The sequence below is a fragment of the Lotus japonicus genome, chromosome 2, assembly GCF_012489685.1.
Source record: "Lotus japonicus ecotype B-129 chromosome 2, LjGifu_v1.2".
In the NCBI taxonomy this organism is placed as follows: domain Eukaryota; kingdom Viridiplantae; phylum Streptophyta; class Magnoliopsida; order Fabales; family Fabaceae; genus Lotus; species Lotus japonicus.
In genome coordinates, this window is record NC_080042.1 from 86,096,070 (window position 1) to 86,120,964 (window position 24,895).

At 34.7% G+C, this 24,895-nt stretch overlaps 3 protein-coding genes across 3 annotated transcripts; all 3 read right to left on the minus strand.

The window, feature by feature from the left end:
- Positions 1 to 1,008: 1,008 nt before the first annotated feature.
- Positions 1,009 to 5,340, minus strand: LOC130740446 (uncharacterized). The gene is made up of 6 exons (XM_057593052.1): positions 4,708 to 5,340; positions 3,740 to 3,931; positions 3,397 to 3,633; positions 2,804 to 3,021; positions 2,101 to 2,352; positions 1,009 to 1,483 (listed from the first exon to the last, which is right to left on the minus strand). The coding sequence occupies exons 1-6, from the start codon at positions 4,997 to 4,999 to the stop codon at positions 1,214 to 1,216; spliced, it is 1,461 nt and encodes a 486-aa protein (XP_057449035.1). The 5' UTR covers positions 5,000 to 5,340; the 3' UTR covers positions 1,009 to 1,213.
- Positions 5,341 to 8,663: 3,323 nt separating this feature from the next.
- Positions 8,664 to 12,532, minus strand: LOC130740447 (uncharacterized). Its single transcript, XM_057593053.1, has 3 exons — positions 11,340 to 12,532; positions 9,566 to 10,335; positions 8,664 to 8,937 (listed from the first exon to the last, which is right to left on the minus strand). The coding sequence occupies exons 1-3, from the start codon at positions 12,450 to 12,452 to the stop codon at positions 8,763 to 8,765; spliced, it is 2,058 nt and encodes a 685-aa protein (XP_057449036.1). The 5' UTR covers positions 12,453 to 12,532; the 3' UTR covers positions 8,664 to 8,762.
- A 3,014-nt stretch (positions 12,533 to 15,546) lies between these two features.
- Positions 15,547 to 19,268, minus strand: LOC130740448 (E3 ubiquitin-protein ligase RSL1-like). The gene is made up of 3 exons (XM_057593054.1): positions 18,534 to 19,268; positions 16,751 to 17,511; positions 15,547 to 15,833 (listed from the first exon to the last, which is right to left on the minus strand). The coding sequence occupies exons 1-3, from the start codon at positions 19,245 to 19,247 to the stop codon at positions 15,728 to 15,730; spliced, it is 1,581 nt and encodes a 526-aa protein (XP_057449037.1). The 5' UTR covers positions 19,248 to 19,268; the 3' UTR covers positions 15,547 to 15,727.
- Positions 19,269 to 24,895: the final 5,627 nt, after the last annotated feature.

The following is a 24,895-nucleotide window of genomic DNA, read 5'->3' on the forward strand; positions in this document are numbered from 1 at the left end:
TATATTAATAAAAATTGTTTTACAATTACAAGTCATATGAGGAGGGATGAAGATACTCTCAATTGTAAAAAGTTTGACCATGTTAAGTTTCATTATCTCGTCCTTGATTTAATTTTTTTTATTATTAAACACACAAAAATCAATGATTAAATTGTAAAACATGGTTAAGGTTTTTTTTCGCAATTAAGAGAATCCCGATCCAAGAGGGTTTTAGTTACACCTTTGAATGGGATTATCTATTGGTGTAGAAAAAAAAAATTAGGACTACAATTAAAATTGGATCATGTTATTTCTAGGTGGTGTCCTACAATAAAATCAATAAGTGAGAGCATTTATTGAAATATAATATATTTTTTCTGCATTGAAAAATTACAAAACAATCGTAAACTACCCACTACCTAATGAGTTCATCAACATGAGAGTCTCCAATTCAAAGGACGGCGTCCAAAACACGAATAGCTGGAGTTGACTCCCCCGCACCCAATCTAGCAAGGTGGTCCGCTACACAGTTGCACTCACGATGAATCCTCCTAATCACCACCTCCCAATCCCTCGTCATGAAACCCCAGATCTCTTCAAGTCCAGGAACGGTCCACTTCGTGCCTCCACACCGCGTTGATTAACAACTCCTCACAAGTTCAATTTTAGGGAAAATAATATATATATATATATATATATATAAGGAAAATATTGAAATTGTCACTCTTATAAGAATCTTTTAAGAGTATGTGGTTTTTTCAACAAAAGATCTAATAAACTCGCCCTCATCATTAAAAAGAAAGTATGTAAATCAATCACAAGTTCAATTTTAGGGAAAATAATTTGTTAGGAGAGATAGTTACAATTTTCTAAATGGGTGGAGACCTCCGTCAAAAGACCGCAAAAATCACTTAGCAGTTGTGTCATATATCACCCCTAACAAAATGCAAGTTTTGTATTAAAGTAACAAAGAATGAAGAGGTAACTAGCACACACAAAAAGAATGAAGGGGTAATGGAGTTGTGGGAGTAATAGAATAGAGCTCAAAATAAGTTTATGAAGGGTTCAGCAGCCCAAAGGCAGGGGCAGAAACACTGACTTTATTTTCTTTCCTTCACTGCTCCATTGGAGATGGAGCAAAACTATATGATATATACATCATAAAATTATGTTGTTTGGCCAGAAAAATGGAGAGAAAAATTAAATACCATTTTGTCCTATCATGTGTACTTTCCTAGTTTGCGGCACAAAGACCACTGTTTGCTATTTCTTTCTGTTCAATAATGGGTTCTAGGGTAGTTTGATCTACTATTTCTATAGGAATGCTCCTGAGAGGGCCTTGTGGGGTTCCAAAGAGTGTAGTAAATATCTGTCTATGGCATTCATCACAAAAGTAGATATAGGTGAAATGGCCTTCATATGGGAGCTTATGTACTGCAGCTCCAGGCAGCACACGATGCACAAAATCAGTCATTGATGGGGGAACCACTCTATCATCCATTCCCTGTTAACATTGCACTGCAATAAGTCATATTTTCACCCCAAACAGAAGTCATGTGTTGATGAAAATAGAATTAGAGCATGCAAATAAGTGTTGAACATGAACATAGGTGAACACATGATAATTGACAAGTACTGGGGGAAGACAGGTAAAAGAAGATGATAGTATATAGGTAGCGAGTTGCTGTAAATTGAAGATGATATGGAAAATAATTTACCTATGATGGTTTGGGAAATTATAACCAATTGACAAGGTGTTGCAAAGTAAAAGGTTAATAGTGCAGAAGATTCTGATTAAGGATGCATGTGGGTAAACAGTTTACTTAAGTGCTTATGGAAGAAACGCTTATTCATAAGATAATTTGATAAGCTTAATGAAATAAACTTAAAACAACTCATAGATTGTATAAGCGCTTATTCATAAACTGATCTGAACAACTTATGAAAATAAGCATAAACTACTTGTAGGTGGGTCATAAGTTATTTTCATAAGCTTACCCAAACACTTGTTATTGAAAAAGCTAAAATAAACTCTTCCAAATGCGACCTAAATGTTATTGAATGATTGATAATGGGCCTCCATATAGAGGAGTTGGGGGATCAAAACATAGATGAACTCACCTGCCATATATGTATTGGACCAAGAAAGCCCGTATACTCCTGAGTTTCAGTGAAAATTTCCTTAAGCCAACTAAGCACATTATTACTCTGTTTTCGCTTCTGCAACTTGAGGTCTTTCAGGGTGAAACCCCAATCTGAGACCTGCAAAGCAGCTTCCTCCACAAACGGTTTCACATTTCCCTGTCTGATAGATTCTTCCACATCCCTTTGCCAGAACTCCTCATAAATTGGATCTTCCATCAGTGCTTTGTCCTGAAAGAAGCATTAACATCTTCCATGAGTAGATGTACATCTAAAATGTTCAAAACTCCCAGTATAGCATAAGTCCTCAGAAGTCAGAACCAACTTTTGGAAACACATTTTACATTACATATAATTAGCTAGACTCGTGAGCTTGGGCTCTGTAATTTTTATACATGTTTAAAATGTCTCATTGCTATCAATTTCAACAAAAGTTCAACAACGATTTATTGATTTATGCTTTAAATTTCAATATTTGAACAGATCATATGAGGATGCCAAGAATTTCCTTCAGCAATAGGCCCTCTATTTTCCATATACTCTTATCAGAAATCGGTTTCATTGTACCTCTAATGCTTAATCCATCTTACTAGAATATAGTTTGCAGACATAAAGTGGATATCTGTTGAAATGTAGAATAATTGAAGCAAAGACAAAAAGAGATAAGCAAAGCTTCCCTTACCCTCGTTCCCAGAGATAAAGACAGCCACTTATCAATCTGACCATGCTTTCCTGACAAGAAACTTTGCTTATAGAAGAAACCAAGAAGTCTAGGAAACCTCAGAGCTAAGGAGAACATGAATTTTCTTCTTCGTGTCCATTTATTCCAAGTTCTTCGTCTCTCTTCGTTTGTCATGATAGGATCATACGGGTTCACCATGGGAGCAAACATGGCGGCACCTGAATTAAATACATCACAGATTAATTTCATAATGCAAGGATCCTGCTTATTCTCTCTCAAGAACCCTGTTCTATTGATGTGACACAGATATATGACATAACATCTTTTGCTAGAAAGGCATTATTTCCAATGCTATAAGATGCAAACTTATTATAACTCACTTTAAACAATTTATTCAAGTGTTTTAGATGAGAGAAAAGAACAAAAGTCCTAATTAAAATGTAACAGAGTACACTAAAACACAAGTACAAGATAGTTGTTATTTAAAAAGTGAACGAATGAGAGAGTCACCATAAAATCTCCAAATTTCATCAAGTTGAGGGTTGCTTGGAAATAAAAAGAAAAAGTACAGGACAAAAAAAACGACCTAATACCTGCAATTCTATCAGGAATGTATCTTAGCGCAGCCCAAGCATGCATGCTTCCACTTGAGTAACCAACAACCCAAAACTTGTCCACACCAAGAGCAGCTGCTAAAAATGCCATATCTGTTGCAGAAGATTCCAGATTTCGTTTGGGATGAGGATCACTCTCACCAAAACCAGGAAGATCATATGTCAGCAGCCGAATGCCAAACTCTTCCAGCAGTGAATCTTTAACTCCAGGAATTCCTAATTTTAGAGACGATGTCAAAAGTAAAAACTTTGCCTCAACCACAGTGGACACAAAAACTTAAAACTAACAAGCAAAAAGTCAACACTTTCAAGAAAAAACAACCTGCAAGGCGAGAGGAAAGAAAAGCATGAGGAGTAATCAATGAAAATCTAGCTTTGTCTGCTGAAACACCTTCCTCTTCATATGCCATGCACCTTCCATCCGGAAGCATTATGCGGCTAGCACTAGGAGGATGTACAGATACCTGCTTCACCGGTGGGGTAGGTGGATGATCCTCAGAATTCACATATAAAGCTGCAAGTAATTCAACCATATCATGTCAACCAGATATTAAGAAGACCAAACATTCACACATATATAATTAACTTCTAAAGCTATGCTTGGATATCCGTTGTTGGCGTGAGTGTAAACGGATGTCAGCACGCACTTCAAGACAAACAGTGACAGAACTCATCATACGTTGATATAGTACATTCACATTACACTCAACCCAACCAGTATCTAAACACACATTAAGAATGATAAAAACACACCTAACGCTATGCCTACAATTCAAGGTATTATTGCAGGATCCCAGCACAAATAAACCATATCATGTCAATCAGATATTCAGCAGACCAAACATTCGCACATAAATCACTAACTTCTAAAGCTATGCATGAGTGTAAACGAATGTCAACACGCATTTCAAGACAAATAGTGAACATAACTCTTCTTATCAATTGAGATGAATGTCCATTCACATTACAGTCAACTGGTATCTAAACACACATTGAGAACGATAAATAAAAAAACAACTAAAGCTACAACTCAAGATATTATTCCAGGATCCCAGCATAAAACAATGAGAGCAAGACTACATTGATCAAATCCTAACATCATGGGATGCAAATGTGGGAATCCTCCCCACCCAAACAAAAGAAAAAAGAGCTTGATTTGATGAACCCTCCACTAGAATAGACTTTGCTGTAAAATCCTAACACCCCACCAAAAAAAAAAGCTCAATTTAGTAACATTTATAGAACATCCTCAAACCCTCCAAAAAAAGAAAGTGTAATGTTGAAGTTGACCTGAGAAGGCAAGGAAGGAAACGAAGAATATGACAGACCAAGCATGAAGGGGGTCCTTATCCTCAGGCAAATACTCATTGAAGAAACTCAATTTAGCAACCAACTTGGCACAAGGTCCTCTCACCCTCTTCCCAAAGTAAGAATCCCTACCCAAGTTCCTAACAACAAAGGAATCTTCACGCACCAAGCTCTGCTTCACTATATCCCTACACCCTTTTCCAAACTCCACCGTCATCTCCGCCACCCCAATCATGAACTCCCTCGCATCATCCTTAAACTCCCTCCAACCCATGTTCTCACAAATTTTTCAACTTGAAACTCGGGATCAAACAAATACCCACATTCTAAAAACACAGTGATTGAAGCATGCTAGTGCAGATTTGGCTTAAAGGTTTGATTTTTTTTCTGGGTCGGGAAGAAGAAAAGGAAACAAGTGAAGTATAGAATGTTGACAAATGAGATGGACCCAAAAGGAAATGACGAAGAAGAAGAGGTGGTGAGTGAGAAATTTGCAGTGACTTTTGGTGAATTAGATGGAGAGGTTGTTGTGTTGTGTAGTGCCAGCGAAAAGTCTAGCTTCTTCTTAACCGTTATTGGGTTTGCCAGTGTGCCATTACTGTCACCATTATTGCCATTAAGAAAAGCTTTAGGGAAGATTAAACAAAGATTTGTTTTTACTAAGGTAGTAGTATATCATAGATACAACAAAGTTAAGTGTGTTTGGTTTGATTATAAACTTTGATATGGTTGAAGAGAATGTGAAAAAAAGAGAAAGTGAGAAATGAGAAGATGACTAGAGATAAATTAATGAGAAAAGAAGTAGATTTAGTAAGTTGTTTAGCATCATAGAAATATAGAAGAAAGAGGGGAGAAAGTATGAAGAATATATATATTTCCTTTTATTTGGTTGAATAAAGAAAGAAAAAAATGTTTTTTTAAGTCAAATAACGATTTTACTCGATCATTCAAATTGTTTCATTGAACAAAGTAAATAAGACAAAGGGCATGCATGAAAATTCTTTAAAAATTTGCCTCAAATTCATCACACCATTGACGAAACTCATAAAAGTTATGGGTCCCGCGTGTCAGAGCGTGCGTCAACCTTGCAACCAAATCTGGGTGGTATGGTTCTTGTCGCTAACTTTCTCGCATCTCATTATTTCTTCTCTGACTCTACACAAACAAACAGAGCACCAGAGTGTATTGAGATGCGAAATCTCAAATTTCCGATGATGAAAACCCAAGAAAAATGGAAGCGTTTACATTATATTCTAATACAACGTTAATTGAATTAGAGCCTAAATCTTTCATAGACTCGTAAGTACTTGGTTTTCTAAATGATGATACAAAATTATTTATTTTTTTAAAAAAAATATAAGTATTTTTCAAATTTTTAAATAACGTAATAGAAATATTTTTATATTCCAATGAATTTTTTTTTAAGAGACGTGTTTGGTTTGATTAAAAAACTTTATATGCTCTAAGAGAACATGAGAAAAGAGAAGTTGGGTAGAGAGAAATTAATAAAAACATAGTAGATTATTTTAGTATGGTAGAAATAGAGAAGAAAGAGGAGAAAAAGTATGAAGAATATTTCTTTTCTTTTTATTTGGTTAAATAAAGAAATAAAAGAGAAAGAGAAAGTTGTTTTTTAAGTCAAATAACGCTTTCGCTCGATCATTAAAACGTTTTCATTGAACAAAAGAAATAAGACAAAGGGCATGCATGACAATCCTTTGAAAAATTGTCTCAATTTCATCACACCGTTGACGAAATTCATAAAAGTTATGGGCCCTGCGTGTCAGAGCGTGCGTCATCTTTCCGCACTAGCAACCAAATCAGAGTGGCATGGTTCTCGTTGCTCGCCTCTCATTATATCTTCTATGACTCTACACAAACAAACATAGCACCAAATTGTATTGAGATGTCAAATCTCACATTCCGATGATATAAACGCAAGAAAAATGAAAGAGTTTACATTATATTCTAACACAACATCAATTGAATTAGAGCCTAAATCTTTCATAGACTCGTAAGTACTTGATTTTTTAAATGATGATACAAAATTATTCAACAAATTTATTTATTTCAAAAAAAATATATGTATTTTTCAAATTTTTAAATAAAGTAATAGATTTTTTTTTTATATTTCAATGAAGAATTTTTTTTAAGAGATGTGTTTGGCTTGATTTAAAAACTTTGATATGTTCGAAGAGAAAATGGGAAAAGAGAAGTTGGGTAGAGAAAAGTTAATAAAAAAATAGTAGATTATTTTAGTATGATAGAAATAGAGATGAAAGAGAAGAGAAAGTATGAGGAATATATCTTTTCTTTTTATTTGGTTCAATAAATAAATAAAAGAGAAAGAGAAAGTTGTTTTTTTTTAAGTCAAATAACACTTTTGCGCGATCATTAAAATTGTTGCAATGAACAAAGGAAATAAGACAAATGGCATGCATGGAAATTCTTGGAAAAATTGCCTTAATTTCATCACACCATTGACGAAACTCATAAAAGTTACGAGCCCCGCGTGTCAGAACGTGCGTCATCTCTACGCACTGGCAACCAAATCCGAGTGGCATGGCTCTCGTTGCTTGTCTCTCATTATTTCTTATTTGGCTCTACACAAACAAACAGAGCACCAGAATGTATTGAGATGCCAAATCTCACAATCCAATGATGAAAACGCCAAAGAAAAAATAGAAGCGTTTACATTCTATTCTAACACAACGTTAATTGAATTAGATCATTTCCTAGACTCCTAAGTACTTGGTTTTTTAAATAATGATAAAAAATTATTCAAGCAAATTTATTTATTTTTAAATAATTATATGTATTTTTTAAAAAAATTAATTAAAGTAATAGAAATATTTTTATTTTCCAATGAAGAAAAAAAAAATGAGAGATGTGATCCTCTAATGTTCAATTTTTAGACATTTCTCTCTTGTTAATATTCATAGAATCTCAAATATTTGAGATATATAAAAAGACAAATTTTCAGGTTCAGCGGCACAACATCATATAAAATCTCAATCAGAGTATCCTCAGTCGATCTCTAAATATGTGTTTGATTATATAATTTATCGAATTGAACTCAAAGACCTTAATTATTGCTTTAAAATTTCACGCTTTGGAAAACATGATTTGCCTCTCCAGAACATGTGAATGGAATGAAAATGGAAACATAAACATGTTATAAGAGGATACATTTGCATATATTAGCTAATAGCTTGGTTGAAGCCATGAAGCTTGAATTAAATAATCATAGGGATGAGTAATTATTTGTTCCTAAAACTTCCTATTATGTGTATGGTTATATGTTCTTGGAAGATAGGGATAATGAAAAGTGTGAAAGTTTTCATTTTTGGAAGGAGTAGAGAAAGGGGTTTTTGCGGTAGAACAACGTTGAGTGATGATGGACTACAGTACATAGTCTTGTATTATTTTGAAAAGTTTATTGGGTACATCCTACATAGTCTGTATTATTTCGAAAAGTATTTTTTTTGTTTACCTAAAATTAATACAATGTTATTACAATTTATAGCTCATCCTCTTAAAATCAACTTGTTTTCAACAATCCTATCATTGAATTGCTTCATCATGAGATCATAACCCAAATCAGTGGGGGAAAGAGGAACTGGGGAAAGATATACTGGACTTTAATACAAAAAAATAAGCCAACGGGTAATGCTATTTTGAATATCCATCGACTTCATTGCAAACCAAACATCAACACTCACTTTGAGATAAAAAGTGAACAGAAATCTCTATGAATTGGGAAAAATACTTTCGCTTTAGGTTTAACTAGTATCCAAACACACTAAATCAGTGGAGAAAAACCAAAAAAAAAATCTTTCGAAATGTACTATTTGAAGACGGGTGCACAGTACTAGGCTACAATGCATTGGGTTTAGGAAGAGAGACAATAATCAAAAGAAAAATTAGGGGAAAGAAAATTAAAATCAATGACATTTTGCTTATCAATATCTAAATATGTAAATATTTACTGGTTGTAAATCCAGATAGTAGGTAAACCAGATCAAGTGTCCAGTTACTTAATAAAAATCATCAGGACTATCAGTGTATGAATCATCATCATCATCATCATCATCAACATCTTCATCTTCTTCCCACTCACTCTCATCGTCATCGGCCCAAAGTGGACAATCACATGTTGCTTTTTTGTCCTTCCACTCAGCTCCACACTGATAGCAAAATTCATTACCGCATCTGTAATCACAAGGAAAGCAAGTAATTAGCACGATAACTAGGATCAGAAGGGAAAGTAACAATGAGCCAAGATATCATTGCTTGCAGTTCCAACTAAAGATTGATGCGACTCAACATGTTGAGTTGTTTCTCCATACATGGATCTGTCAATACCCAAAATAATAATAAAAATTCAGAGTCACCCCAAGAATTATCTTCCAGTCTAATACGCCTATGTTAGGTTGGGCGTTTAAAGACCTCAAATGTGGATTTGAGAGTTGAGAACGGAAACCATGATTTTACACAAACATAAAAAAAAAGGTTTGGTTGTTTTAACTTTCTCAGTTTCTCCTAAAAGCAAATTTAACAAAACAAGATTTTTCTGAACATTTCCATTGATCAAGTGAATGTTAGTTCAACAAAGTATGGACATCTTTGAAACTGTGGGTGTATATATATCCCGCAAGACTATCTCCGTGTTACCCATCCAACCTTTCTTTCTTCTAATATTATATGATTGGTGCAGAACAACTAGTTATCAATTATGTCCACTAAGAATTTATGCGTGCTTACTGACTTTTTATAGCTAGTAAAAAAATTGAAAGGAATAATAGAAATGGTTAAGACAAAGCAAATGTTATTAGGGTACCTGCAAGTTATGTGATAGCAACCTTCAGCAAGTTCAATCATATGGTTACATTTCACACACTGCCGCCAAAAACTACTTGTTGCCAGAGACTTCAGCTTCAGGTCTTCAGCTGGAGGGTTAGGATTCAACATTTTGTACCTATAACATGACATATCAAAATGCCAAGGGACCTTGCACATGAAACAGAAAAAACGGCGACATTTTATACATCTCTTGCGTCCTGGTTCAGAACCAGTAAGATTTTTGGAGTACTCTAAAACCTCAGTTTTTGACATTAATGCAGAGCATCTAGGATAAGGACAATAAATTTTATCGGTAACGGGAATTGAAGCTTCCAATTTTCGTTGCTGCATGGTCTCAATTAGTTTATGAGGCAAGAATTTCCGGCAACTGTCAGCTAGAAGTTCATTATTACACCCCTCATGAGGGCATTTTGGTACCATTCCATGGAGTAGCTTCACTTCCACATGTCGTTTCATGCAAGAAAAGCAATACCGGTGCTGACATCCATCAACAGAAAAAAATTGATTGATATCAGAATCCTCCAAACAAATGACACAAGTTTGATTCAGACTCTTTGTACTACTGCCAGATTCTGCATGCCTTGTGGACTGAGAAACAATTGCATCTCTTGCCAGCTTAGATGCATACTTGAGATCATCTCTGGACACAAGCCTTGGATTGCAGTATGTAAATTCTCTTTGAAGTAGATGCACTTCATTAACTAGCATAGCAACCTTCTGGTGTTTCACAGGCCATTTTCCACTTACCTGACCAGCAAAACAAGATATTAAAAACCTCCATAAAAGTATGACATTGTCACATCCTCATCCATTCCCATCATCTTAATGTCATGCATCAAAACATTATTTAAGCCACATGGTGGACACACACACATAAACCTATAGATAGAGAGAATTTTGGCTGGAGAGGATCCAACTTGCACATAATCCTCGTTCAGTTGAAAAATTGAGTTTATTGTTAAGGTTTTTGTGTTTGGAAGAAGATTGTTCTGTGAGTGTGCTGATAATTTATAATCCATAATTCAAACAGGTAACTATCACCAATATACCGGACAATTACTTCAATTAAATCCTAACTATCCATTATGATTGCACAACTAAGATTGACTAACTACTACTATCACTAAGAGGAGTCTGATACACTATATATAAATGTAGGATAAGGCTTAATTAACATGAGTTGGTTCTAAAATGAGCAAGTAAAAGATCCAACAATGATTTAATTTATCTTAACCCACAAAAATGTAAAGGATTGGTCATTTTAGAGGTAAGCATGCTTTTGACAAGCTTTTTCCTTTAACTGGGATGAACATACGGTTTTAACAACTTTTTCAGCACTCCTATATGTAGTACTGAGTACAAACCACTGAGTGCTCCATCTCTTTATATTTTCAGGAAAAACACTAATTATACACTTAGCAATATTATAAAGGGTGCAGTAATATCATTATAAGGGATTTAGCTCATCTAAAGTGAGAAAATCACTTCAGATGGTAAAGTAAGTTGTCATAAACTATGATTGGGATCATATACTTGTACTTGTATACCAAACTATGGTGTTATGTAAATCTCAACCATTCAGACTGTTTGGATATCTGTTGGCATCAGTGGAACTGCAAACAAACGTTAACCCTAACTTCGAGATAAAGAAGTGAATGAAACACTCATTTTAGATGAGGCAAACCCTATATAAGGGTGTGTGCTTCCTCAACAAGCAATAAAACAATGAGAGAGAGAGAGAAGGGACTCACAAATTGTAAGAGAGTGCAGTAATCACAAAAGTAGACGATACGCTTCAGCTCCAAAGAGTGGGCAGCATCTAAGGCTTCTATCAGAGCCTTAGCCTCTGCAATGACCCTACTGGTTTCAATTCCAAGGAGGAGGGGCTTGGATACCTTCAGCAACAAATTATCATCCTCATCGCAAACCGCAACACCAATCCCACCAAACACCACCTTCTGACCCTTCACAATCTCCTCACTCACCAAACCCTTAAAATAAACCCTAAAAACCGAACCATCATCCCTAGAGCCAGAGCCGGAGCCGGAGCCGGAGGTGGAGCAACCCTCGCCCGACGCCACCTTCTCGAAACTCTTCAATTCAACGCAGGGCTCTTCCGGCCGCACAACGACCGAGGGCAATAATAGGTCCATGCCTTCATACTCAATTTTGTACCAATGATCCTGCAAACAGAAATTCTCTACCAATGGGAGACTAAGGTCTATCTCTACACAAACCCTAGCAACACAAACCCTACCCGAAAATCGACCATTAGTTATCCTAAGAGTATTAGGGTCTACTTTAACAGGACAACCGGCACAAGAAGCCAGAGTAAAAAGAACACTCTCATCATGGAAAACGAAACTTAAACCCGGAAAACGAATCCAAATTAGGGTTCTATCAACCGCATTCTCCGACGATACAAACTCAGGACTCCATAACCTTACAGTCAAAAGCTGATTGAAAATAAACCATGGCCCATTTCCAATAACCTTATCTCGATCATCATCTTCATCGAATGTGATCGCGTAGAATCCATACCCAACATCAATCATCTCAAAACCAGCCCGGATTTTCCAAGTTTCTTTGAGTTTATCCTTCATCAAGAAATAACCAATCTCCTTCTCCTTCCCCTTCTTCTTCCCTAGTAATTTGACAATCAGGGTTTTTCTCCAGGGTGCGCATAGCTTCTCGTAGAACTCATCGCTGATGATGATTTTGGGTAAGAGTCTGTTACCGTTTTCGTACTCGATTGTGACGAGATTCTCCTTGAGAAGATCAATATGCGAATTCGAATCAGTGGTGGTTGATTTCCCTTTCGTTGTGGCCATGAGCTTCTCCTTGAAGGAAGCTTCTCCTTCCATTGCCAAGGTCCAGTGACTGCTGGAGCGGGAAGGGAACACACAGTGACACAGTTGAACCCTTCTTCTCTTATATTGCTTCTGTCCCTAATTATAAAATTGCTTAGGCTTAAATACTCTTCTGACCCCTAAAATTGTAAAGGGAATCAAACCTGATCCTTGTAAAATTTTCGCATCAAATTGGATCCCTAAATTTTGTTTTTTAATCTAATTAGGTCCAAAGTGTGTCTGAGTCTGATGTGTCTTATTTTTTACCCAATCAGCTTTTCTACGTGGCTTTTTTTTATTTTTCCATGTCATATAATTAATTAGTATTCCTTTTTTTTATTCCACTCATACAAACAAAAAATATGCTTCTAAAAAAACAAAAAATCTAACCTAATCTAAATTATCTAGTCTAATTTAAATGTGCCATCCCCACCGTCTGCAATGGCAATGACAACTTCATAGTCTTTTGGGATTTTGTCAAGCTTCATAGTCGTTTGTGGCAGATCCAAACGCCTTTCGTCTCTTCCTCCCCAGTCCCCAACATTCCTAATTTAAGGTTTCTCTAGGCTCACTCATCCAATTTCTTCTCTTATATTGATCACTGTAACCTGATTTTGTTCAATGACATATCCAACACCTTTCCGTGCCGTCTCTTCCTCCCCATCAAACCCAGATCCGCAGAGGGAAGGCTAACCACCGCCACAAGCACCAGATCTGCCTTTCTTCTTCTTTTTCCATCGAGCAGATTTGGGCTTCATCTCTTTCTGGGTTCATCTCTCGTCTTGGTGCTTGAAATTTTTGGGTTTGGTGCTTGCGATTTCTCGGTTGGTCTAATGAAGTAGGGGAACATGGTGATGATGTTGAAAGTGATTGTGAGAGTGAGAAAGACATGGATGAACAACTCAAAAACCCCAAATTATCTCTCAATAACCCCCAAATTGAACAGGGACCAGGTTGAAAGTGGTGTGATATTGAAAGAGATGGATGAACGTGGTGTGATATTGAAAGTGATTGTGATACTGAAATTGATATTGGTTTGTTGTTGAGAAGAATCGTGAATCTGAGCTTGGGTAATCTAAGGTTTAAATTGGGGCTAAGATGATTAATTAAGGATTAATATTGATTTACAATTAATTAGAACAAGTGGCATTAATCAGTATTTAAAAAATAAAAGAAAAAGCCACGTGGAAAAGCTGATTGAGATTAAAAACAAGCCACGTCAGAACCAGACACCCTTTGGACTCAATTAGATTAAAAAAAAACTTTAGGGACTCAATTCGATGCAAAAATTTTACAGGGATCAGATTTGATTCCCTTTACAATTTCAGGGGTCAAAAGAGTATTTAAGCCAATTGCTTATTATAAAAACTTCTATCAGAAGTTTAATTAATTTATTGATTTTAAAATAGCTTATACAATCTTTCACATTTAGCATAAATTAATTAATTATTGACTTGTGAAGTTTCAGGAAGTAGCTAATTGGGAAGAATTTTTTTAGAGTTAAATAGGTTTTTACTCTCAAGAAATTTTAAGAATTGGGAATTCGTCTTTATAAAATTTTGAAATTTTATAATTCAATTGTTAAAAGAAACATATATTCTAGTTATCAATGTTATTTAAATATGTGAAGTTAGTCTTTGTCATTAGGGTTTAGTAGTTAAGTTATGAGTTGACAACCTTTTCTAATCATGGCAAAGTGCAACTTGGCCTTTCCACCAAAACTACCTTATGTTGATAATTACTTTTGAAATTGCAATTTTAGGTGAATATTTTTTTGTTTGCATTATTTAAAAAAATTAAACCCTAACGTGGACTTCATTGTTTGTCAGGTAAGAAAAGAGAATAGAGAAAGGGAAATTACTAGACTCTTTATTTGACTGTTGAAGTAGGAGTGAAAATGAGAGAAAAGAATGTACTCCCTCCGTCTTTAATTATTAGCTAACATTGAGATCTATGTGGTGGTGTCACTAAATATAAACTACGATACAAAAACTAATATTTTTTCATATTTGTCCCTGCATTTATTGGTTTTTTAATTCCAAAATTTTGAAATTGAAACTCACTCTTATTATCTTTCCTCCTAAAACTACCCACTTAAATATGGTAAATATGAAAGATTGTACCATTTTTTAAAAAACCAATGCAATGAATTTTTAAGTTGTTTAGATTGAGGAAAAAGAGCATTTTACGATTTCTTTTTTTTCTTTTGAAAAGAGCAACTGAAATACGAATTATGACGAGGGAACATGGGATAATATGGTCCTTTTAACAAAATCATGTTTTCTATTCATGTTTCCTCGCTCGAATTAGGGGTGAACATGGACCGGGTCAATCCAATAAATCCATCCAACCCAATCTGATCCAATGGTAAAAATGCGGGTTGGATTGGGCCAACGAGTTCACCGGATGAATTTTATTACGATCCAATCATCTTTGGATCGGATATCGGATTCCATAATAATCAATCCAACCCAACCCGAAATCCAATCATGTAATAATAATATATTATTTAATATATTTTTTTAATAATTTTAATTTTTCCCTAACTTACTAATAGGGTATGTAATTTATGGAGACTTGGATCCTATTATTTGAGTGATTTTTAGGAGACTTGAAAACTAATTTATTTGTAATTACTTGTCATATTTAAAAACTTGAAGTACTTCTTTAGTTATGTGTTGTTGTATAGATGTGTGTAGACGGTAGTTATTAACTTATGATGTAATCGCATGTTAGAGACTTCAAATGCTTGTTTTTTAATATTTTTCAATATTTCAGATTTATTTTTATTTTAATATAGCGATCTAATCAATCAATCCAAACCAACCCGAAGATTGTCGGATTGGGTTGGTTCGGATTCGTTGGTGAAAATTCACAAAATCCAACCCAACCCAACCCAACCCAAACAGTTATGATCGGTTCGGGTCCTGATTAGTCTGAAAATCCATCCAACCCAACTCAGCCCAGCCCTAGCTCGGATGAGGGGAAAACTCAATTATTGAGTCCCACTAAAATTAATCCCCCCCCCCCCCCCCCAACATTTTCCTTGCTAACCAAACATAAGAGATTTGTTAACCCAAAAAAATAAACCAATGGCCAAATCAGGGCGGGAAAGAAAACAAAAAACAATCACATTTTGCTTATCAATATGTGAATATTTACTAGTAGTAAATCCAGATTCCAGACAGTAGTAGCATCAAAAAACAGATTCCAGACAGTAGGTGAATCAGATCAGGTGGTCAGTTACTTAATAAAAGTCATCATCATCTTCTTCATCTTCCTCCTCCCTCTCATGTCCCTCTAACCAAATATTCCTCGGCCCAAAGTGGACAAGAACATGTTGCTTTTTTGTCCTTCCACCCAGCTCCGCACTGATAGCAAAATTCATAACCGCATCTGTAATCACAAGGAAAGCAAGTAATTAGAGTTATGATATGTTGACACTCCCTTTTCTCTCCCAGCTCATTTTAACTTATTTTATCTTCTTGTGTCTCTTCTTTTGCTATCACATCACCTATCATATCTCTCAATTCTCTCTCTTCTCTGCCTTTCTCTCTCACCAAGTGGAGGTGGAGAGGTGTCAAAATAACATTTTTGATAAAAGATTGTTGAGACTCAACACTAATGACCTGTATCTCTATTCATGGATCTCTCAATACCAAACAGAATAATAAAAATTAAGTCACCCCCAGAATAATAATAAGACATATCTTCACGTCTAATAAGCCTATGTTAAGAACACGATTTTACACAAACAAAAAAAGTTTGGTTGTTTCAACTTGCTCCTAAAAGCAAGTTTAACTAAAAAATAGAAAATTAACTTCTGCATTTGTTGGGTTAGATGTTGAGTTTAACTGCAAACTTGTATTTGAGATAAATATTTCCAAACAGAAAGCAATTTACTTTAACCCACTTTTAATAAAGATCAATTTCATATAGTAAAGTTTGCAAGCACACACCCAAACATACACTAAATCTTTCTACCTTAACTTCCATTGGGCTCATATTGCACATATACATTTCAAAAGAAGATTTTTCTGAACATTGTCATAGTGAATGTTAATTCTACAAGTATGGACATCTTTAAAGACTATATGCACGTGTGTCTGTATATCCCCCATGACTATCTCTATTTTACCATCCAACCTTTCCTCCTAATGTTATATGACTCAGTGCCTAAGAACTTTTTAACAATTATGTCTACGGAGAATCATGAATGCTTACTGAGTTTTTTTGCTAGTGAAAAATTGAAAGAGATTATAGAAGGATGATGATAAATTGTTAAAACAAAGCAAGTGTTATTACTAGCGTACCTGCAAGTCATGTGATAGCAACCTTCAGCAAGTTCAATCATATGGTTACACTTCACACACTGCCGCCAAAGACTCCTTGTTGCCAGAGACTTCAGCTTCAGGTCTTCAGCTGGAGGGTTAGGATTCAACTTTTTATAAGCATGACATGTCATACCATTATGCCAAGGGACCTTGCAGATGAAACAGAAAAAACCACGACATTTTATACATTGCTTTTGAGCACCAATAACATTTTTGGAGTACTCTAAAACCTCAGTTTTTGACATTAATGCAGAGCATCTTGGATAAGGACAGTAGATTTTCTCAGTAACGGGAATTGAAGCTTCTACTTTTCGTTGCTGCATGGTCTCAATCAGTTTATGAGGCAAGAATTTCCGGCAGCTTTCAGCTAGAAGCTCATTTTTGCACCCCTCATGAGGGCATTTTGGCACCATTCCCTGGAGCAGCTTCACCTCCACATGTTGTTTCACACAAGAAAAGCAATACCGGTGTTGACATCCATCAACAGAAAAAAATTGATTGATATCAGTATCCTCCAAACAAATGACACAAGTTTCTTTCAGACTCTTTGTACTACTGCCAGCTTCTGCAGACCTTGTGGACTGAGAAACAATTGCATCTCTTGCCAGCTTAAATGCATACTTGAGATCATGTCTCGCCACAAGCCTTGGATTGCAGTATGTAAATTTTCTTTGAAGAAGATACACTTCATTAACTAGTCTAGCAAGCTTCTGCTGATTCACAGGCCACTTTCCACTTAACTGACCAGCAAAACAAGATATTAAAATCTTCCATAAAAGTGTGACATTATCATATCCTCATGCATCAAAACATAATTTAAGCCACATGGTGAACACACACATAAACCTATGGCTAGGATTTGGCATGAGATATATGGGGAGAATTTTGGCTGGAGAGGATCCAACTTGCACATAATCCTCGCTTGGCTATTGTGTTTGGATCTGGGAGAAGATTGTTCTGTGAGTGTGTCAATAATTTATAATGCATAATTCAAACCAGGTAAGTATCACATCAGACAGTAACTGTGAGTAGACCGTACGATTACTTCAATTAAATCCTAACTGTCCATTATGATTGCACAACTAAGCTTGACTAACTAGTACTATCACAGAGAGGAGTCTGATACACTATATAAATGCAGGATAAGGCTTATTTAACATGATTTGGTTCTAAAATGAGCAAGTAAAAGCATATCAAACAATGAATTAATTTATCTTAACCCACAAAAATCTAAAGGCTGATCATTTCAGAGATAAGCACACTTTTCACAAGCTTTTTCCTAATAACTGCTTTCACAGGAATGAACCTACTGTATTAACAACTTTTTCAGCACTCATGCATGCAGTACTAATCACTGAGTGCCCTATCTATTTTTTCAGCAAAAGAACTAATCATATGGTAACAATATTATAAATGATTCGAGAATCACACAAGATATCATAAATTGTGATTGGGATCATATACCTGTACTTGTATCCCAAACTATAGTGTTGATTAAATCTCAACCATTCAGACTGTTCAGATATCGATTAGTATCAGCGCAAACGAACATTAGCCCTAACTATAAGGCAAAAGTTGAACAATCCTTGAATTGGGATGAAAGCTCAACCGCTATCTAAACACACACACACACACACACACACACACTCAACAGTTATGAACTTATGATAATCAACTTCACACTCTACAGTGACTATAAGGGTGTATGAAATGTATCACATGCATGCTCCCTAAAACAGTGAAAGCGAGCGAGGGGACTCACATGTTGCAAGAGAGGGGGGTAATCACAATAGTAAACAACACGCTTCAGGTCCAAGAAAATGGCAGCATTGAAGGCTTCAATCAGAGCCTTAGCCTCTGCAATTTTCTTACTGGTTTCAGTACCAAGAAGGGGCTTAGAAACTTCCAGCAACACATTATCAGCCTCATCACAAATCGCAATACCAATCCCACCCAAAACCACTCTCTCACTCTCACCATTCACAAAATCTTCACTCACCAAACCCTTGAAATAAACCCTAAACACCGCACCAGGGTCCCCGGAGGAGCAACCCTCGCCGAACGCCTTCTCGTAATTGTCACCCCACTCCTCCCAATCTCTCTCAGGGATCGCGAGAATCTCCGACGCCATCTTCTGGTCGTGAATCCGACGGACGAGGTCTTCCCTGGCGTTCTGCATCTCCGCCTTGCTCTGCTCCCGGTCCTTCATCTCCTGCTCCATCCTCGCTAGCTCCTCTAACTGTAATGACGTGGCGTTGAGAACGGCGTCGTCGAAGGCGGGCTCTTCCGGGATGATGGCGGTGGAGGAGGAGGAAGAGGGGAGGGCGGCGACGGAGGCGGCGAGGGCTTCTTGTAACTGGATACGGTATGCGAAGTCGAGATCGGTTTCCATGGCTTCCGCGGCGGCGAGTTCACGGCGGTGCTCCGATAGTAACCACTGCAAGTCTTGGGTTTCGTCCATGTCGTCCATGTCCATTTCACTGTAAGTCGTGAGAATTGAGAAGGCGCTTAAATAGGTTTGCTCAAATTTTCTCATTTTTTTTCTTAACATCATTTATTTGTTTTGTAGTACCAAAAAAAAAACATCATTTATTTGTTTCTATTCTTTCACTAATTGCTTTCAAAAATATTCTTTCACTAATTAATAATTAATGTAAATGAAGTGTTAAAAGACCTTTATCCAATGAGTTTATGGAAACGAGTTATTTTTGTAGAATTACATGAGTTTTTAACTTATTCTGATATATCTTCGACGTGAGACTAACGTGTGTGTGGGTGTGCCGACTTTTTTGTACTTAAAAATGTTTATTTAATTTAAAATTATCTTTATGATGCCATAAAGCTTATGTGGCGAAAAATTTACTCGATCACTAATCCAAATAGGTTTGCACATGTACTTTTCACTATGCCATCAAATTTAATCATTTTTCCTTGATCCTTTTTTTCCCTTCAAAGTTGATTAAATCCAACTAGCAAACATCATATGCATGTATTTGATAAGAAAATTGGATGGGCTAAAAAGCCCAAGTGCTATACTTATATGAGAGGAGTGAGAAAGTTAGTAAAAGTAGATCCCATTCAATTTGAAGTATGAAACATTTCTAACAGATATCATGTGATCTCATATGAATTTCAACTAATTAATTAATGAGATAATGTTAGAAAGAGTAAAGAAAAAATAGTAAGCCCTTTTTTGGACTTAGTAGTTAGTAGTTGAGGGCTGGTTTTTTTTGTCAAAGGGGCTTGTTTGTTTTAAGCTTGCCTTGTGTTACTCTTTTTGGGCCTGGCCCGCATCAATGTTTTTATTCTACTTTGATACTACTTTTGAAAAAAAAACAAAACATACTTCGTAAGATTTTACTATATCTTGATTATCTTCATCAATAGTAATAAATTAATAATATTATTAATATTCTTCATTTTTAATATATTTTTTATGAGATGTGATCAAATAAATACTAAGTGTAACATTTTAAGTATAAACTTAGTTTTTAAAAAAAGAGTATAAACTTAATCAATCTAATTATTTAACAAGATGATCATATTATCTTCATAATCACGTATATTAATTTTATACTATTGTAACATTCAAAATATCTTACATAATAAATAATAATAGATATTTACATTTTACTGACACGTTATTTGTCAAAATTATATAGTCTAAACGAAATATGACTTAAGTTATTTTTTTATAAATAATAGTGATTAATCTCTTTGTCATGAGTGTCTGCACTAAGTAATAAATGATTGTTAGATGCAAAATGTATTTCATCCCTATGAGTGAAGGTTGGACCTGGACTTCATAAGTAAGAAACGATGTAAGCTAATTATTACCATACATTATGGATTTGTGGTTAAATATGACTTAGTTTTTATCATTTAGATGAAATTTTACAGTTTTTATCAAATTCATTAGAACTTTACCAACAACGGCAACAAGTTGTTGATCTAGTGAAAAACAAACTAATCTTCCCGTAAGGATAAAAACATAAGTTTGAATCTTGAGAAAAACATTTATTGTTAACCTTATACTCGTGTGGACAAGTATTTAAATATGAGCCAAGATCCATTCACAACTATTTATTTTCTATTCCATTTCCATTTTTGCTTCCATTTATTTCAATTTTTAATATGTGTAAATGAAACTTTATGCATCTAAATATAATCCTTATTCAAAACACTAAGAAGTAAGAACAAATCTGGCTTGATAGTTATATAATTATCTAGGCGAAAAGGCTGAAAATTGACCATATTTTTTTCTAAGTTCCAACTCAGATGAAGGCGCCAATTCATTATCGTGTCAAAACAAGTTACCTAACAGATCACACATCTAACTAAATACAAAAATAATAGTAGAAAATAATGCACGAGGGAGTTTTGTTTTGATTATTTCACAATTTTAACAATTCGAAACTTTGATACCACAAATGACTAGTGTTTAGGTTGCTGCATAATGCCTACTCACAATCTTACAAAAGTCATACAGACTAGGACTTTTCACATTTTCATGATAATGATGTGTGGGTGGCTCAATTCATTATATTAAGTACTTGTCTCTATTCTCTAGGGTTGTCTAAATAACCCTTGCTAAAAATTGGGTTAAATCACCCTTTAATGAGGCGTCCCAATAATATTATAACATTTGTCTTTGTGAATTCCAACTCATTTCATTATTTTTTTATTTTCATAATATTCATTTTAATAAATAACCTATTTACACAATAAACCAATAAATTATGATAATAACACATGTATCCTTTTCTAAAAAAAAGAACTTACAACCCTAATCGGCCAATCCCCAATTTCTTCCATTTTCTGGATCTGCTTTGTTGATTTGTGAGAAACGAAATAAACATTTCTTACAAATTGATTGTTTGTTTTTTGGGAAGCATCAAATTGATTGTAATGTTCAAGTATTACTAATTGTTAGGGGATTGTGCAGCAGAAAAATATCTCTAAAACCATGTTACGGAAGATCAAGAGATCCAAGAACAATTTCAATCATTATATCAATATTCATCAGACATAGTTTAAGCAATGAATACACCAAATTAAAGCCTATAAGGTCTATGTGAACCATTTTTCTGCCATGTGAACGAAACTAAAATGAGTTCTAAGTTTAAAGCAAACATGGAAGAACCTGGGGATTTAGTTCTTAGTTTTTTTCTTGAGTAGGAGTTATGTGTCATTATTCTAATTGATTGGTTTATTGTGTAAATAAGGTATTTAATAAAAAAAATATTATGAAAATAAAAAAAATGAAATGAGTTGGAATTCATAAAAACATGTGTTACAATATTATTGGGACACCTCATTAAAGGGTGATTTAACCCAATTTTTAGAAAGGGTTATTTAGACAACCCTCTCTAATATTCTCTAATTTAATATAGTAATTGATGTAAAAGTGGATTATGCATGGTCACATATAGCTTAACATGCACCACTTGTAATGTTACAAGTTTAATTAAGGCTAAAAAGCATTTTTGTCCCCTGATGTTTCAAGTTTGTGCAAATTCTGCCCCTACTCTATTTTTGTCGATGTTTCTACCCCTCATGTTTTTAAACAGTGCACTCTCTACCCCTCCGTCAGTCAGACTTTCTAAGGAGAGGTTCCTGAGTGGATTGGAGAGATGAAGAGGAGTATATGAAGTTGATGATGATCAAGGAAATGATATAAATTAAATTTGCTTGATGTATATATCAATTATGTATGTAACTGAACTAGTTAAATGCATGTTTTGCTACTTACAGGTCTTGAGTTTGAATCTCCCATGCCCCTTTTTCCAATTTCACTTGTGATTTCCACGTGGCAGGTCAAAAAAAATATTAAAAAAAAGTCAAATCAGCTCATTCCGTTAGTTTTTTAACGTCTGACTGACATAGGGGTAGACGGCGCACTTTTGAAAACATGAGGAGTAGAAACATCGACAAAAATAGAGTAGGGGCAGAATTTGCACAAACTTAAAACATTAAGGGTCAAAAGTGCTTTTTAGCCTTTAATTAAATTCTGAAATTATCACTTAAAGAAGAAATTTACTTAAGTATGTTGCTGAATTTAAAAGTTATTACTTATTAGGCGATTAAAACAGAAAATATATCTATATTTGAAGGTTTTCACTTCAGTGGGTTTTAAGTGCAGACATGTTCCCTTAAAAATAACAGAAATTTACTTGATAATATGTTGCTTTAAATAATTAAGGAACGAGTTTTGCTTTCTAATATCGGACAATATTGTTCACATATATATGGACTGTAAATGTGGTTTGTATCTAAAAAAATAATAATTTGAAATATGAATTTCTTCAATCAGGCATTTTTTTTCTATCTTTAATTGACTTTCAAACAAAGGGTTCTAACTTCTAAGTTTTCCATGGAAAATTGAGAGACACTACCAATGTTTGACTCTGGAGTTCAAGACATTCTAGATGCGCAATGTTGTATGAAGAAAAGAAAAATATTGTGTTGATACTCATTTCACCGACACATTTAGAAATATATAAGAAGGGAAAGTTGATAAATGAGAAATATATTGAGTGATGTGAAATAGATAAAAAGAAAAATATAGTAAAAATGATTGTAAGAGAAGCTCAATGTGAATATATAAAGGTTGCTCTTAGTATGAGAGACTTGCTCTTGGTCTTTGGATAAAACTCTATATCTTTTTACTTAAAAAAAGAATAAAGGTGGCGGAGAAAAGTAGAGTAGTCATTTGGATTTCGGTTTAAAGAACCAAACTGATTACTGAATCAATTGAGACACCGATAGTTCAGGGCTAATTAAGTTTAATGGTCCAATCAAGTGATTGAAATTACTAATTTTGCACTAGATTTTTCACCATTATGACCGATGCTCCAATTTTTTTAAGTGATCGGATTGAATCGATTCTCGGACAAACATGTTAAATTGATAAGTCTGATTTTCTAAACATTGGGTCGCGCTCGCTAGCTGATAGTGGTGACCAGTGAGGGAAACTTCGTCAATGCATGGCTAATTAGTTAATAGTTATACTTATACTTATAATTTTTTTTAAACCGATAATTTAATTATCTGGTTATCTCTTAATTGACGTTTTATTCCTTAATTCTTTGTTGTTGACAAGAACAAAATGACCACGACACTTTTTTTACAGAACGAGAATAAAGTACGTGTGGTTGGGTTGCTTGAGATCAAGTCACGTGGACAGCACATGATTTGAAACGCAAACGTGTTTGGTGTTGCCATGGCTTGGAGTTTGAGGCGAGACACACGTGCCAGTGGTCCTTGTAATTCAGCAGAGGCACGTGCTTGGTTCCCCCTACATCATAATTTAATTTCCCATTGAGGAAGTGAGAAAGAGTGAAGGAAGCAAAAAATATAATAAGCTTCTTTTAACTCCAAACTAGTTAAATGTGAATCTTAGAGCGGTTTCGTTTACATTTTACAATTTGAAATATATAAAAATAGAAGAAAAATAACATATTTGAGAGATTTTTTTGTTGAAGCAATTTAATTTGTTGCTTGGAAAAAAAAGTATTAAATTTGAAATATACTTTAAATTTGTTCTTTTATACTTGAGTTTGTTCCATTTTATATATAAACACAAGAATAATCTAAATTGAAATTATGTTAGTAATTTTCCTTAGAATCTTCAAGTTAGTGAAATGAGTCTCGATATATCACTTGCATCATATACACAAGTGCCTTCTGAACCGTGCAATAAGATCACCATAACGTGGCTCTTCCACTTGAGTTACCTGAGCTCATACAAGCCATACTATTCAATGATATTGGAAAAAAGTAACTTACTTAATAGTATTATTGACTGATGGTCACTTTTAGAGGGAGGGTAAAGTCTTTCAAGTTTCAATAGAAGTCTTACTATCCTCTTTGCGACTTTATCACTTCTAATACTACATTGCATGACATTTACATTTGTGAAAATTCATCTTCAATTTGGTTTTTTTTTTTTTGCAAAATTTCATTCAAACGAAAAATTTGTAGGAAAATTTCTCAAAAATTTGTTCATAAAAATTCATAGAATAAGTCATAAGTAAGAATCACGAGAATATTTATATTGCGTGTTCAAAGATGTCCCAATTTTGTTATTTTCGCAGTTTAGGAAAACGATTTTTCTTTTGTAGT